General features: G+C 40.8%; 1 protein-coding gene across 4 annotated transcripts; it reads right to left on the reverse strand.

Annotated features, from left to right (window-relative positions):
• Window positions 1–1,473: 1,473 nt before the first annotated feature.
• On the reverse strand, window positions 1,474–17,828 carry prdm1b (PR domain containing 1b, with ZNF domain). Of its 4 annotated transcripts, none has more exons than XM_020597681.1 (7): window positions 16,201–17,828; window positions 11,243–11,562; window positions 8,297–8,416; window positions 6,644–6,884; window positions 4,042–4,955; window positions 3,799–3,927; window positions 1,474–3,328 (listed from the first exon to the last, which is right to left on the reverse strand). In XM_020597681.1, the coding sequence occupies exons 2-7, from the start codon at window positions 11,411–11,413 to the stop codon at window positions 2,789–2,791; spliced, it is 2,115 nt and encodes a 704-aa protein (XP_020453337.1). In that variant the 5' UTR covers window positions 11,414–11,562; window positions 16,201–17,828; the 3' UTR covers window positions 1,474–2,788. The 4 variants fall into 4 exon arrangements, with proteins under 4 accessions (XP_020453337.1, XP_020453338.1, XP_020453335.1 ...); XM_020597682.1 differs by lacking the exon at window positions 16,201–17,828 and adding an exon at window positions 11,993–12,542; XM_020597679.1 differs by lacking the exon at window positions 16,201–17,828 and having other exon boundaries at window positions 11,243–12,542.
• Between the last annotated feature and the right edge of the window lie 58 nt (window positions 17,829–17,886).

The following is a 17,886-nucleotide window of genomic DNA, read 5'->3' on the forward strand; positions in this document are numbered from 1 at the left end:
TTACCTGAGATCTACTATGATGCAAGAACGTCTCAGTGGACTTGCCATTATAAGCATAAACCATGTGGTCTCAAATCAGTTGTCATATGATGATGTTGTAGATGACTTTGCTGCAAGAAAAACCAGGAGAGTAAAGCTGTAGCAGGTTATGTGAGATTGAGGAGGTGATGGTGTAGTTTTTAAGTTACGGCAGTACCAAAAACACCACTAGAGCTTTGTAAGATCATCTTTTATTTTTTATTTAAATCCTTGTATTTTTCTGTGCCTACTCGTTTCTTTAATATCTTATTTTGCACAGTGCCGTATTTATATTGTATTTTTAAGTTAATGTCACTTGTTTACACTTTTTATTTTGGGAGTATTAATAGGTACTTTATGTAAGCTATTTATATTGTATTTCATATGTTCAGTTCATTTTTTTGTATTTGTTTCTTTAATTCTTTCTAAGTGCAATTGCTTTATTTAAATAAAAGAATGTCCAAGACAAAGCTATTACGTTTCTTATGAGTATATACACTAGCAGTGGAATTTACTGCGATGCAACGGGGCGCCACCTGAAATCTTACCTAGGGCAACAAATTGGTTAGGGCCGGGCCTGGGTCAGGGCAACGGGTCTGTAGTGGTTTGGCTCCTTGGGATGAGTTATTTTAGGACCTGGGACCACACAGGATGACTTCCACAGAACCGGAACTCTCTCCAGGCTAAGATTAAACATGTACAGGACCACTTCACTGAGCTGCTCTGCATACTCCCTGAGGACCCTGGAGCTGATGTGGTCAGGGCCTGTGGCCTTCCTGGCTTTAATCCTCCTTAATTCCCTCCTGACCTGGTCCACCGTGAGGCTGAGGGGACGGGTGGGCGGTGACTAGTGACAGGTCTGAAATGATTGCACCAGGTTATAGACTTAACACCTTCTGAAATATTGTTTTTGCAAGTGGATGCCCTGTTTATGTTTTTGTTTTGTTTGTTTGTTTGTTTGTTTGTATTGTGCACAAGGATACACTTGCAAGCATGTGGGTGATGGGATTTGCATCTGGTCTACTGACGTGTTGGTAGCAGTACTAATGGGTCAACAAATGTAGCAATGCTCCAGGCAGTGAAAAAGAAAACTGCTAACAAACAAAAATGGACAGCTTAAAACTTAATCGATTTAAACTTTAAAATTTTTAAAAACTTAAACTTTCTGTTATCCCTCGACAGCTTTCATATGGAGGAGGTTGGGAGGGTTGGAGGAAAGCATAACTAGCAGCAGTAACATTTTGAGGAAAGGTTCAGTATTAAGACAGCAGGGTCAGAAAAAGCTCAACAGATGCTCCATTTATCATTGGATTTCATAATGTCCTTTCCTCCCTCCCAGATGCTGTATTTTTTCATTCTGAAAATTGTATACCAAATATATGCAAAGCACTAGATGTATAGAAACAATATCTTTAATATGCTACATCATGTAAAAGTATCATCAAAATAGTCTGTATAAAAAGTTTTCAGTACATAACCTGTTTCCAAAAATAAACTACACAGACAAACATACAAAAAAAGTACATTATTACTCAGAAGTACAATTTTCAAGAATGATTGTCTTTCAACACCAAATGCAAACATTTTCATTCCAATGCTAAGTGACAAAAATAGTAAGAATGCTAGAAAAGCATGGTGCCGTCTCCCTTTTTTCCAACGTTGTCCAATGCTAAATATGAGCTATAAATGTTTAAATTAGGATTTGGATGAAGCCTGTGCTTATAAATATTTACAGAACAGCTTTGTATGTTATAAATATATTTGAAATCCAGTAAAAAGCTACAGAGAAATCCGCTTAATTACTCAGAATTAAGTTTATACATAAAAACATTCCTGCAATAAAGAATAAAAGCCATTTTTCATCACTGTGATCACACTGAATCTGTAGTTTGTTTGTTTTTTTTGTGGTCTTTTGGTAGCATTTTGTTCAGCACACTGTGTTTTTGACACATTGATATCTAAATTAGCCCTGAGAAACTGCATTAACAACAAAAAACAAGCCACAAACAAACAAAAATCAGAATGTTTTGTCTTTTTCCTTCTTTTTACTGTTAAAATCAGCTGAATAATGATAACATGGTGCTACATATTCACATTCTTTGATTTGTCGCTTATTAACACACAGTTTCAAGATACCCGATTTCTCCCTTTTTAATCACAAATAAATAAATAAGTCACAAACAGTTGAGGAGCAGGAAGGTGGTTTCTCCTGTAAATGTGGCCTGTTCTTTTTTGTGTGCTTCCACGATCTGTATGCACTGCATGCACTCAGAAGCTCAAATACAATCACACACAGGAAAACAACAGAACAAATAAGACTCATCCACAGGTTAATGCCATGTTATTGTTCCTGAGTCCATTTGTGGTTTTCCTAAGTGATCAAGTCTCCTTGGAAATGTCAACACATAGAAAAAAACACTGACAGAAAAAACAAACTACAATACAACCAAATAAATATAGGGTACTCAAATCTTTAAAAACATAAGTTAAAGGACAACAAAAGCAAACACTTTTCTACCTGAGTGAAAAGACCAAAATTCACAGCTTAACAACACCTTCCTCGTCTAATCTTTAAAACTGAGTTTCAGGAGTTATTGAAAATCACTGGATATCTTTATCCAGTCTTTGGATTACACATCTTTTGGATTATGAACATTTATACTCCCTGTTATACCCAGTGTGGGTAAAGTAGGGAGTTTTATTTGGCAGCATCTTTTTTCTTGGTTGATGATATGGTGTATATGTATTTCTCCTCACTGTCCTTCTGTGGTCACCGCTGGCCATTGTGGAGTTGAACAACGCTCGCCCTCTCTTGATAGACCATCTGAGGGCTATGATGTGAGGCAGGTGCAGCTGACTGGGCCTTAATAGCTACTGTCAGAGCTTTCAGCAGCATGGTGGCCTCCTTCTGATCCTCCTTTTCCTCACCTTCCAGGGTACGAGCCAACCATTGCTCAAGAGCGTCCTCTACCTGTGGTGCCGACGCCGTTTCCGTGAGCGTGTCGGCTTCTTGGCTGGCGTCAAATCGCTCCACCATCTGTTTTATATGCATGTTGACTGGAGAACTGGTGTTAGCCAGGCAGCAGCTGTATTGATGGATGCAGAGGGAGAAGAAGTGGAAAAAAGCCTGGGAGCAGAGTTGGCAGTGGTAAGGGCGGTCGCGGCTGGTGTGGAGGCGTCGGTGCAGTTTGAGGTGAATGTACTGGGTGAACTTGGTGCTACACAGCTTGCACTGGTAAGGTTTTTCCCCAGAGTGAAGTCGAAGGTGTGTCTTCAAGTTGCTGGTGCTACTGAAGCGTTTGTGACAAACCTGGAAATCATGACATGGTCTTTTGTGAGCAGCATTCACATGACTGATTACTAATGCCTTTACACAACTGTATGGGTTGTGTTTGGGGTTATTATGGAGAAACAGCAGTACAGTATAATGTCATCTTGATGCTATTATTAGTGTAGTACCATGTTATTCCTGTTCCCTGGGGTACTTTCTTAAAACAAGACAGACCACTTCTTTTTCTTTGTAAGACCAGTTCTGAGTCACATTAGCAAACATTCGTAGATACTATTTCATGACAGGGTGGGTAGTGGCTCAATAAAAATCAACAAGACATTGCATTACCAAACAGGTATGTGAGTCAGAGAGCATTTACGCATAAGCAGTGTTTCTCTGCATGGCTCTCACTCTCTTTACATCAACGCCATGGTGAGATTAGTGAAGAGCTTGTAAGAAGCCTCCTCAAGGGAGGAGAAAACACACATAAGTTATAATATTCAACATACCTGGCATTCATGTGGTTTCTCCCCTGTGTGGACCAGGTGATGTTTCTGGAGGTGGGCCAGCTGAGTGAAGCTCTTTTTACACAGGTTACACTGAAAAGGTCTCTCGCCACTGTGTACTCGGAGGTGGACCTACATTTACACAGATCATACAACAGAAAAGTCATGAGCACAATTTTTGGTGTCTAAAATGAGAATGCATTAAAATGAATCATAATTATGGGAGAGTGTAAATGAAGCTGTTACCTTGAGGTTTGACAGCTGCCCAAACGTCTTTGAGCAGGTGTTACATTCATACTTGATCTTTCCATTCTGCTTCTTCAGTGGGTAGGGCAGAGATCTGTGGCCAGGGCTGTTGCATGGTGCTATGTTGCTTTTGGTTGTAGCCAGGCTTAAATTCATGGCCTCCTCACAGCCAGAAGGAGACTGCTCAGGGGACAGATGCTGGATGTTGTGTTTGGGGAGAGGGGAGAGCTCTGGTGTGGCTGGGGCGCCTCGAGGTGGTGACACATTTGGTGTTAATTCTTTCAGACTTCCTTGTGGAGATGAAGGGTAGGGGAGAGAAACTGGAAGTAGATTAGGCAGTAATGGGAGTCCATCTGTGCTCAGATAGTCACTGTATCGGAGGGATCCTCTGGAGGGCAGCATCCCTGGAAAGGGAGGGGAGTATGAGGGGAGAGTGAGGTGAGGATAGTGTGGGCTGTATAGGGGGAAAAGCTGGTAAGAGGGATGGAGGGGTCTGGACTGAGGGTAAAGAGGGTAAGATGACATCAGCCCCTCTCTGTGCCCATAGAGGCCGTGGAGATGAAGAGGGAGATTTCGGTGTGGAGGCGGGAGCCCAGGGTGATCAGGTAAATACGGGTGATTCAAGCCCAGGCTGGGTTGTCTGTGCTCAGGCTGAGCAGAGGGAATAATTCCCTGGTCCTCAAGCTCCTGGTCTCTCTTTTCATCTTTCTCAGTCTTTTTACTGAAGTCCATGATCTGCTCATCAGGCGTGTCAGGTGGAGTGTCCCTCTCCAACATCTCCACATCAATCTTCTCCTCTTCTTCTTCTTCTTCATCCCTCTCTTTTATCATTTCCTGTGCTCTGTCTTTAAGCCACATCTGCTGAGGTAGGTGCTGTTTACTATACTCTGGCTCCTCATTAGCACTCATGTATTCTGTGAGAGAAGATGAAAACATACTGAGTATTTTGACCGATTTCAGGGGGCATATAGTGGCATCAGCAAAAGAAAAGACAGACAGAATCCCCATTTTTATAGAGGAACTCATTACAGTGCCTATTTAGTTTTCATAAACTCAAAGGTAAAATATGTCTCAGACAGAGACACACATCTGCCCACAGAAGGCACGCCCTCTTATGGTAAATGATAGTAGTTTCAGTTTTGACATGACACGTCAATCAGAAGGTACAGGTTTCTGTTTGTCAATCGCAGTAGTGATTGTGGTGTGGGAGAATGTGTTGGTGGTAAAGTGTGTGGGAGTCTATGTGTCATGTCATGAGCAGTTGCACAGTAAGATTCCCAGTTTTCTTGGTTGAAGCTTTTTCTGGGTATAGCTGTCTTACCATAGTGGCCACAAGAATATGTGAAATATCCCTTCTTTTTTTGTTATATGTGTTTATTTGAGAAAGGTATCGCCTCTCTGCTTCTGTGCGAGCAATAATTGTGCTAGTTACCTTGAAGGTAATTTAAGGGGCCATGTTGTGCCACTCTTTTCATGTGTTTTAACCTTTTTACTGCGATCACATTTAATTACAATTTACTATAAATATCTTTATCTCAGCTGCTCTTTTCCTTTATTATTCAGGTTAATATGAAAATGAGCTTGCAAAGACCTGAACCACACACTTCATCTGTTTTTATTCTTTGTCAGTTACAATGGAAAGCACTTGAAACTGACTGAAGATAGCCTCTGTGTTTATGGACTCAAGTGCTCCCACAAAGCTTTAGGTCCAAACTAGAATACATTTACAATCGATGCAAACAATGACAAACCTGGATTGTGATTTAAAGGAAGAAGAATGCTTTTAAAACCTTTGAAGCTGATGAAACTAAGCAATGACACCACCTTAGCATTAGTCACCAAGAATAGGCGACGCATCTGGTGTGTCCAGTTGGAATGAATCATCAGACTTTGTGGCAACAGAGAGTCGCTGAGAATGAGAAGGGAATGACTTGAATAGCTGAAGAAAAATGACTCACAAAGGTGCTTTGTACAACCATGATTCCCCTTTGGTTTCTCTGCTTTCCTTAAAATTCCACCTCATTTACCACATTTCATGAAACACTGAGATTTGTTTGGTCTATGTGTGAATAGTATCAAAGCAGCTGTGAATGGAATCGTGTTTTGATTCATGTTGAGGTGAAAGAATTTAGCTGATAATAGCTATCGTCATTGGAGGCAGACTTTGTGCTACCTGTTTTTCATAGCACAGGTCTTAATCTGTCACTATATCAGATCAAGTAAAGAAACATAACCAGGGTTTCTATGAATCACTGTGCTGCCTCAACATCAAAACAGCTGATAATCAGCTGCCTTTAACGACTTCTCTTTAACTTCAGCAAGATGTATGGAAAGCCAGAGGGAATAAAGTTTACCAAATACAGTATGGTGATTGGTTTACAGCAGATCCACTTGTAAGTTAAGTTTTATGGACAAAACTGCTGAGATATTTTACTTCCAACATCTTTCATCACATCATAAACAGCCACTTAGGTTTGCATCATCTGTTCTTTCCTCAGGATATTTATTAATCTTGTCTAGTTTAAGCTCTGCAAAGCCTGTGGACAAGACCATTACATCTGGTTCCACAAACAGAGAAAGCTTCTGCTCCGGGTGTACTCACTGTGTTTGCTGACGTCCTGCTGGCTGCAGAGCCTCTGGGCAAACTCCTGGCTGTACCAGACCAGCAGCTCCTGTTTGGGCTCTACTGGCCGAATGGTATAGAAGTAGATGTCCCGTCCATTTTGGCACGCCACCAGGTTCTGTTCAGCCAGAGAGCGGGCCGGGTTGACATATCGCATCCAATTGCTCTTGTGAATGTCATAGCCATCGAGGAAGTTTTGAAGCTGGCCACCACTGTAAATCTGCAGAAGAAGAAGTGAGATGACTGAATTAAAAAAAATGTACATATTGGATACTTGAATAAGACGCACACAGACTTGTAAAGCAACCATTTTATTATTTAACCACTGCAATGGCCACATCCACAGTTAACAACATTTGATGCTACGCTATGATGCTGATTGAAATGTTAATTAAAATTCACACAAAACCATCAAAACAATATTGAAACAAGAATATATTTTACAACATTTAAATTAATCAGTATTATAAAAATCTGAATATTCACCTCTGCCATGTACAGTTAAATATCCTGTATCCTCTTCAGTTAGTTACAGAATTTAGCTCCGCTGGTTTGTTTGCTACAGCTCTGCTCTTTGTGCTCTGAGACTTAAACTCCTGTGTGAGCGTAACTATATTTAAAGCAGCATCGTGTGGGTGGGGCCTCTGTCACTCTCCCTCTTTTCTCTCCTACTTCTCATTTTCTCTTTCTCACTTTTTTAGTATCATTATTGTTTCAGTCTTGTTGCTTAGGTTATGGATTACATGTCAGTGCTATACTTAATAATGATCATTTCTTTCAAACATAAATGTCTGTGTTGCTTTATGAAAACAAATAAGATGAAAGAGAAATGTAACTTCTAGCAGGATGACAGAAAGGACCTGGCAGGCAGCCAGGTACTCAAACACACACACACACACAAGCATGACTTTGGCAGCACACACCCGCTGTCACTATGCACCTGTGTCATAAGGTTGATAACATACTGTAATTATTCCTGGGAAACATTAGACTTTCACTATCGCGGCAGGGCAGGAACACCCCTTTACACAGGTTTACAGGAACCAAACCCGGAAGGAAAATACGTAGTATGGCAGCAAAAAAATCCTCATGGGAATTGACTCAGCAGAATAGAAAATTTCCTAAGTGATAGAAGCTATGTCTGGATGAAAGAGAGAAAAGAAACTGGGGACTTGAAAACTACAGTAAAAAGGGGCGGAAAGACAAGGATTGTCTGAGAGATTGCGTGTGTATGTATTGAACAATAAGGCCCTTCCTTTGTGTGTGTGACACATTGCACAGGTCCTTAGTGCCGGTAAGTGTCTGATGACTATATGAGAGTGAATCAATGGTTACGTGCCACTGCTGTTTGCAACTTCCTCTAAAATTTTGACCAAAACCCCTGCAGGCCAGTGCAATCTGTGTGAAAGCATTTTTGTTTCCTTATTGACGTACTGTATTGAGATGGACTTGATGTGAAACTTCTCTATCTGAGCAATCGACACTTTTTTCTGTCTTGAATAACAGGAAGATGAAAACAGGCCCCCCAGTAAGGCCTTGACTAATCCTGTATCATTTTCTCATCTTTTGGCTTTCCTCTGCATAAATATCCATTTGCATAGTCATATGCACATGTACATTTGCTTCCCTTACCCTCCAGAAGTATTTTCTGTTGGCCTGTTTGGGGACGTTGTCTTTGGTGTAGATGTCTCCTTGCAGGGGGCCAAAGCGAGTCCCCTGAGGTATGTATTCCTTGCTGAACACGCCAGTCACCTGGAAAATAGATCAAATACATGATTATCTTAGAGCATACTGATGGATAATCTCATGTGGATTATTACTCACTGATCGCTCATTTACAATACTACACGTTTGATTTAAAACCCAACAGAGCACTTGAAGGCAGAATTCAGAACTCTGCTCACTTCTACTGTACCTAGACATGTGAAAATACATCAGACCTTTGTTTGCGGTTGCATCCCCTGGAATACACTAGGTGTATCAAATCTGACCCTACGTATTTGGAACAGCAAAAATGAAACAAGTGTGGGATTTTTTCATTTTTATTCTTTTTACTATGCGAGTCCCGTGTTGCATATAGACATACAGTAAGGTATGTGGTAGGAAAAAAACATTCCCTGTTCTGTAGGTTACTGACTCATTTGGACCTTTTCAGGTTGTTGTTTTTTAATTTGGTGAGTTGAATCAGAAAACAGCAGTGGTAAAAATCTATAGCATGGACATACTGGTTATGCCAGTGTGTTTTTGCTTAAGTGCACAGGCTTGAGGCCAAGTCTCCTCTAAATACAACCCAAACACACACACATATGCCACCAGGCAGCAGCATCGGAGGCACACACAATGCAACCTCACTGTCTTGAGGCGCCTTGTGTTCAATCCTTAAATCCCCCCCAAAAGGTTGGCCTCCTATGTAGAGGTCACCCTTTAAGAAACAACATGGTAACATTTTGTGATTATTTATAACACTATCAAAGCTTTAGTGAACAATGTATAAGCAGTTAATTAGAAGAGCGACAGGTCACTGAGGGCAGCAGGAGCGTGTGTGTCAAGCAGCCGTCGAGTGAGGTGACTCCTGGATGCGATGACCCAGTGTGACAGGGACATTGTGCTCTGCTGGTGTTGCGTGACTAACAAATCGCTGTGGCTGCTGGGCTTCTGCTGCTCATTAACTGCTCAGTTCAGCCAGGCTGGGAGGAGGGTGTTGAGGAAAGAAAGAAAGGATGATGGACATTCTTAAGAGGACCCACGCTATCACACTCCTGAAAACCCAGCCCTCCCCTGATCCTTTGTCTTTTCTGGGCTCTCTAAAAATAACTTGTGTACCAGCCAGGTTGAAGCCTGATTCTTGGCTGGCTGCCTGTCTGTAATGAAAGTTAATCATCTGGTTTTAACCTAAATCACCCCCCATCCACTCCTCAGCTTCTCCCTCCTCTGCCTCCTTCTCCTCCCTCATTGACAACACCTGCTGACACCCCATCTCCAAAATGCCCCTTGAACCATCCTCAGCTTTTGTGGCACACTTCGAGATAAAAATGAGTTGCCAAACAGGTGCTAAGCAGCTACTGAGAGTGTGTTCATCTGCATGATGATATGCTATCCATGCATGAAGAACAAATCATTTGACTACCTTCTTTGTTTCCATTCAGACTCTTAGATCTGTGAAAAATCCCAATCGTCTGAGCCTTCCTGATGACTGTGTGAACTGTGCCTTAATTTAAGGTTGACGCATGCACGTGCACTATGCCACAAACCCACACAAACCAGCGGCTGTATTTCAAAATCATCAAGGGAAATGAATTTCCCAGCTTTGGTTAAAACGAGTCAAGGACAAAGATTCACATGACATTAACTCTAGGAAGGGAAACCACTGAAATAAACCAGAGTCTGTTTAAGCAAACTAGATTACTGGAACCATGGGAGTGTGTGCTCATTTTTATGTTTCATTTCTTATCTGGTCTCATTCGGTGCAAATACACATAGATAAACATTCAAATGTATATCAGTAAGTGTTTGAGTATGAGGATATTAAATAAACTACATCAAAATGACATTTGTTGCAACTGGTCACCAAACACTATTACATGTGAACACAAGCAAAATGCAAAATGAAGTTTGGCTGCCTAAGGTGTGAGTGTCAAGTATTTGTAAGATGTGTTGGTCGGTAAATAAGGTGCAGGGAGTTTAAATTAGCCCTCGGGTGTGACTTTATCGTCAGAGTTTGCAGGATTTTCTCATCCTGCAACTGTAAATGCTGCAGGGAGAGGAAGAAGAGATGAGTGTATGAGAGTTAAAGAAGAGGAACAATGGCAGAAAGTGTTGCCTGGGTTAGGACAGAAACAGGAAGGGACAACAAAGTCAACCACAAGCATCAGAGTGGTAAGAGTGACTTAAAAAAAGTAAGTGTGACATTGCGCTCTCTCTTCCTATTAACATGATAATTTTCTCTTTAGCTACCACATTTCCTATTTCAACCTTGCTTGGAGGCATGATTGCAGTGCTCTGCAGCAGGTGACATGTCCAGGCAAATGCCTACCTATTGCACTGGGAGCCAAAGAGTCAGCTGACTGAGATGTTACATATGTGTTTCCTGATACACCTGAGTGGGGGAAGGGTGTAGCCGGTAAAGAGGAATGCACAGTTGTAAAGAAGAGAAGGGAGGTTTTGATGAAATATGATGATTGCCAAGCTGATCCCTGACATCTTATTTTGTGCATCTGTTCATGACAGTGCCTGCACGCATTGTCATGTGTGAGAAAGAGATGTAAAGAAGGGGGATGTAGCTATAAATGGAAGATAAGGTGACAAAAAAGGCCCCTAGCCTCAAGTCCACTACCCACATTCACTCATACACACTGTGCACTGTACGGTATTTGTGAAGAACTCATTAGTCAGCAGATCTTTAGTTCAAAGTAAACCTGTGCACATGGTCCAAAAGAATGTTATGTAACACAGAATCATTATTTTTAAGTGTAAAGTTTAAGCGTATATTGGTATATTGATTGTGTATTTGTATTGCATTTACAAAGAGTGAGTCATTTTATGCCTTTACGGATAAACAGTTTAAAGGAATTGACTTACCTCATTGTCTGTGTCGTATTCGAAGGTGAGATTACGTGGGATGGAGGTTATAGCTTTGGGCAGGTTAAAGCTGGGGTCTGATACCTGGTCTGGCACAATGTAGGTACAGTTGAGGGCAAAATCCACCTCCCTCCAGCCACTCACATCTCCTGATGTGCTATCCAGCTTCATCTCAACAATACAGAATACACTGAAGCTGACAGACCAAGGCTTTAGACCTTTAATTTGGCTTATTTCTGTCCCGGTTGCTTTGGTATAAAGTACTTTGGTTTGGTTGGGGTAGATCCCTTGTCTTAGGTAGGTTGGTTAAAGCCCGAGATCTGAAACAGAAAAGCAGGAGGAGAGAAAAAAAGGTGTCAGCGCCATAGAAATCTGTTATGAATTTGAAGGTATCTGGTTAGAAAGTGTTCAGTAAAGTTATGATGTTCAATACAAGTATTATCTGTAACCAAAATCAATTACCCCTCTTACTGTGTGCCCTAAATAAATCCCCAGACATTTTCTATGACTTTATTTTAAAATGCCTGCTGAGAGTCATTCATTATTCAGACACCCGTTTCCAGTCATGAAGAGCCAAAGTTCATTGACACTGCTTGGCCAACATCTAATGCCATCCAGGGTAACCAGCCATTTCTTAAGAGGCCAACACTTTAGGTCAGCCAGTCCATTTCTGCGCATTCTGTATCATTTCTCTCTTCAAACTATCCATCGTCATCACTGAAAACAAAAAAGAAATAAGGTACAACTTACTTTCATGCATTCATTCAGCTGTAGCATCATCATTTCTTTGACTATGCCATCCCTGGGTCGTTCTGTTGTCTTTCTACTCTCTCTTCCTTCCCTAAAGCGTCCTCAGCGGTTCCTCTCACTTAGATCTTCTGGGTATCCACTCTCACTCTGGCCACTCTGTCACTGTCACCAGAAAGTCATGAGCCTGGATTGTGCCAAGCTTTTTTAGCTGGCCAATCACAAGCCACTGTGCTCACGTGATCGAACCATCTGACACAAAGCTGTTAGTTCTGGACAACAACATCAGTGGCATTGTACACTTGGCCAGCAAGTGGCTGTTGTGATGAATGCTTACGCATACATACGCACATGCATCCACACGCACACACATGTTAATGAATGAATAAAGGAAGAGCAGATGGCTGGCCTGTTACCACTGAAGAACACACTTCGACTTTTGCTTGGTTTGGCACTTAATGAGCAATCTGCTGCCGCTGTATCTCCTTGACCTACATCTCAGCAGAGATCTAAGACCCCTGCAGTCACACACACGCATGCAATAAATAAATAAATCAACCACAGACCCATACAGGCAAATATGAGCACATATTGTCTTCTATATTTTGATTTTAATAACATCTGTAAAATGTTTGACATATCTGCTCCTCACACAAAATGCACACTGTAAATGTAAGCATAAATTGTTTTTCTCACTCTTAACACACACACACACACACACACACACACACACACACACACAGATTAGTGCTCATTCGCAGGTCACACAATGACCCAGAAAAGAAACTTAGACACCCTTCTGGTAAGCATCCCCTTTACTTTCAGATATATATTCGCACAGCCTAGTAATAGGTCTGAGTCACCTGATGTGGTGGTCTGCATCAAGATAGGCAACCACATATGGATGACTAAAAAAAGAGAATGTGACTTTTCTATTTGTGGAGATGTGGCCAGTGCAAAAGCATATGAAATGTATGTCTTTAATCGAAAGTTGAATTAAAAATGTGATTTGATCAATTTTTGTCATACATGAAATATAATCTTTTTTGTTTACATACAAACTGTGAAACCGGACTTCTTACACACACTGTCTTAGATTTAAAACACCTATAACACTTAATTTAACACTGGTGACAGTATAGTGCAGAACCAACTGGTTTATTCGTTTAGATTTATTACTGCAATTTACTTTCCAGCTTTCAACTTTACCCAAACTTACCAAATGTTACACACTTGATTTTTGCAATATATATATATTTACCATAAAAGCAAAAAATATATATACCATAAAAGCCATAGGAAAAGAATTAGAGCGTATTAAACAATGTCAAGAAACAGTATTTGATTTTCAAGGTTCACAAAATACACACACAGATATAAACTTTTCAAATAAAATGTGTATTTTCACATTCTGGACAAAAATGAACTTCTATAACCATATTTAAATTTTTTACATTATAACTTCACTTCATTCACTCCACCCCCTCTCTTACTTAACGTAGCTGGTGAAAATTGGCTGCCATATGGCAGGACCGCTAAGAGTGGAGCTTTGTTGCCCGGTGTGGCGTGGGGGTTACAGGTGGTGGCAGGAGTATGTGTGTGTGTGTGGTGGAAGGGGGGGGGGACTTGGGCTCTTTCACTGGTCAGTGCCTGGCTAGGCTAATTTCTCTAATTTGCAGACAGTCTGGGGTCAGGCTCAGGGCTCAGTGACTAAAGACCCGGCGCTCTGGACAGCTGACTAGCCAACACATCTCACTCCTGGACACACGTAACATCCTGGACATCAGACGGTCCAGACATATGTTTTCAAGTGAGGAAAACCTCAGTTGCAGGGCAAAGGGAACTGGCCCTTAGCACACAGCAGGCGGGAGGGCACCAGACCAGTGGAGTAAAGGCCTAAGGTCAGCTACATTAAAGCTCTCTGAGACGAAGAAGATCAGACAAAGTGATCTGACCTGAGACTTGATGATACAAAGTTGATGGTACCTGGTGTTTTATAATCGTCTGGTCTAAATTAACGTCTGTTGCCATGTAACTACCTAATTCTGCTCTGCTCTAGTGTCATTAACAGTGCAGAGACAGCTACCGCCAGGGTGATAAACACACAAGATACAGTAGTTGTGAATGTCCTAAAATAGCTGCAAAGGCTATATGAAGGAAGAAACAGTGTACTGTATTACATTGCATTAGACTACAGGCCTGAGAACTGGGAGACTACAGACTGATTGGGTTATCCAACAAGAACAAATAATGACAGGACCAACTGAACCTAATTAAATTCTAACGTGACTACTGTTGCTTTCACTGTATAGTTTACATCTGCATAGTCACACTGACAAAATCAAGTACTGTGTTGAATGCAGTGGCTTGTGGAGGTGTTATTCTGTGAAATAAACTATGAAGATGCAATTTCCTTTAAGAACTTTCACAACCACTAATACCCACACAAACACCCACACTACATTACTATATGGTTTACTGCTGCATGTCTATAGATTGAATGTTAGTCTCTGAGAGTTCTGACAGGGCAATTAATGCTCAAAAAATTATTTGGCTTTGTTTTTGATGTTAATTTAACCACTCACAAATCAGCCAGACATACACACAAAATGACAAACTAGGTACTAAAGTCCTCATTTCCCACAGTGACATTAGTGCAGTCCCCTTCTATACTCTAGAAATAGTTGGAACAGAGCTCCATACCAAGAAATCTGTCAAGGACACAAGGAGTATTTTCCAAAATGCATGCAAAATGTATTTTCCATGCGACATAATGATTGATTTTGGAAACTACTACAAAAATTACCACTATTTCTGTGGCTCAGGTGCTTGTGAGGTAATATCTACAGTAAGTGTAGAAGGTGAGTCAGGTGTGAAAGAGTAAGCGAAACACTGCTGGGTGCCTTTAGCAACTGAAATAATGCGCCAGGGCAGTTGCCGTATGTTCTAACATGCAACCTTGTGCAATATAGGAATGCTGCAGTGACTGTTACCAGACATGTCTAATGCCTATACAGCCAATGGCTGGGACAGAATGAGAGGGACACGCTCGGTTTCTGAAAAGATACCTTATCTGAGCTGGTTTTTGTGAGTCATCAGGAGACTCATCCAGGGGACTTCTACTTGCTGATGCGGTTGTTCAGTTTTATTTTGGGTCATATAACATTTAAGGTCTGACTAATGCCAAATGCAGCTATGCTCTTGTGTAAATGGACAACAAGAGTTGATGGCCACGTTAGCAGCTCTGTGAAGCTCTGCTTAGCCACAGGGGTGCTTTCACCTAAACGCCAACATCAGTATGCTAACATGCTCACAGTGACAAGGTGGCTGGGAACATACATTTTGAAGGTTTTTGGTCATAAACCATTCAACAGATTGAAGGTAGAAGAAAAGTTAAGTGATCACCAAAGGTATTATGATTAATCATGGCTGGTACATAAATGTACCAAATTTCCATCCAATAGCTGTCAATACACCGCAATCAAACCACAAATGTCAACCTAACGGTGGTGCTAGAGGCGAAGTCAGGTGGTCAGATGATCATGACGTCACATTGTCTGGGAACCATCAGTGTCTGTACAATGAATGCCATTATATGTTGTACCAACAGTGGATGAATCCTAGTGACTGTGGTGATCCCTGGACTGCACTGTACCTCTAGGGTTGCTAACAGGTTTAACATTTTTGGATTTTAGTGGAATATCTCTACAGCCATTTGTTTGTAAAGGTTTGTAAATACTCTGTCAATGTGGATTATCAGTCACCATATTTGCTTAATTTTAATTTACTAGTGACTCATAAACCCCCAGGGTACATTTCCTTTTACAACTTTTGAAAGAGCAAGCGAGGGGACTCTCCAGTATCTTATCTTCCCCCTTGAGGTCTCCTGAGAGCATGTCCATAAAATAAGGCTTAATTTCAGATCCACCAAAAGCAGACAAGGTAACAGAAAGGTGAGTGAAGCTTCACTCTGTACGGTAATGATAAGAAGTTGTGAGTAATGTCGACGTGTTGTGTTGTATTTTTCTTTCACTGAGAATGAAAGTGGAAACAGTCCAGTCATGGAACAAATGTGACAGTTCTTGTTGTCTGTTTACAGCTACTTTGAGCATGGGTCTGAAGCTGAGTACACCATCCTTCTGAAGTGTAAACATGCCAAACTGCAAATGTACCACTTAGGGACAGGTGATAAAAAAAGTTACATTACTCACGCTGTCTTTCTTAGTTCCCAGATGTCCCCAGTCCTTCTTATTGTATTGGTGCTTCCCTTCTTGGGTGTTTTTCCATTTCCTCTGGGGTCAACAGTAAACAGCTGAACAGCAGATCTTTACAGAGAAAAAGAGTATTATTTGTGTGTTAATGCATTGTTACTGTGTGGCTGTAGCTGTTGTCCCTAGCGACAACCACACCCATCTTAACAGGTAGCGTACTGTAAATGACCTAGAGAAGGTAGACAGAGAACATCGATTTTGAGGGGGTTCTTGTTTACTGAGTCTGGCCAGCTTAGTTTGCCATCCAGCTCCTTTCACCAGGAGGATTATCTCCACTGGCTGAATCTTAAATATGTATAGATTACATTATTGCATTTAATCACTAACATGGAGGCAGTTGTTTTCCTGGAAGCATTTTTACTTTTTTTTTCTTAATGGGTAGAGGTCTTTTGTGGTTAGAAGTGACTTTGTGGGAAGTCCTACAGTCAGAGTTTGTCCCTGGGCTGCTTTTGTTTCCACAAATCATTTGTCATCACTTTTCTTTAAGTTTTATTGTGCCACCAGAGGAAGGATGTTTTTCATCTACTGTTTGTATGGCAACAGATAGATAAGATGCACCTCCTTGTAGGGTTATTTTGTGTGTGTGTGTGTGTGTGTGTGTGTGTGTGTGTTTCATTGTCAGTTTACACACATCATACTGTTTGACCTGGCTAACATCCGTCTTTGTCCAAATAATTCTGAACTCGTTTGACCTGCCAAGTTGCTTCAGTGGATACTGTAAATTCACTGGAAGAGGCCTTTGTGTAATAAAGACAACTGAATGTCTTCAAAAGGGTCAAAGGGTCAAACATACACTACGTATACTGTATGATACAGGCATGATTTGAAACACAAAGACATAATTTTAACCTTGATCTAAGATGTGATGCCAAGTAAAACTACAAACTTACTATAAATCCTGCTTTTCTCTATCTGTCTCAAGATTGGTGATGGCAATTGTTTTGTCTTTTCCCTTTGACTTCTTCTCTCCTTTTGTTGTTTGGACATTGTCAGACCTTTTTAGAACTATGTTCAAGTTTTTGGAAGACATAGCAGAACATTATGAGGAAAGAATGTTAGTGATTCTCACTCTTCCATGGTACCAGCAAAGCTACAGAGAAGGGAGGGGTTCAGTCTTCATCTTAGTAAAGGTTACACATTAACAAAACCTGGGTAAAATGAATTAATATGAAAACTCCAACAATGCATAAAAAAATCTGCCACTTTATTTTCTTAGTAAAGCCCAGGCAAATAAAGACAAGGACATGGGTGCTAAGTACTTCTCAAAATGCCATTACACAGTATTTATTGTGGCCTGGAAATGACTTTATTTTATCTTTCATAAACTAAATACGACTACACTGACACTGTATTGCATGGAGATAAAGGTACTAATATAAAATGTACTCTCATTCTTAATCAAAAGAATGACTATTATTAGCTAATAACTATTGCATCATTCTGTTGCAGACACACAGCATTTTGCAAAACTTGTTGCATGCACTGGATTTATTCAGAGCATGCATTAGTTGTACCTGTGTCTTTTTATAAAGCAGTTCACCAATGACTCAAAGGTGCAACAAAAACTGACGCTGCAAAACGGTACTACATTTACTGTAACTGTGCATGACACACTCGATCAAAGCA

This window comes from Monopterus albus, unplaced genomic scaffold (assembly GCF_001952655.1).
Source record: "Monopterus albus unplaced genomic scaffold, M_albus_1.0 scaffold34.1, whole genome shotgun sequence".
NCBI lineage: Eukaryota > Metazoa > Chordata > Actinopteri > Synbranchiformes > Synbranchidae > Monopterus > Monopterus albus.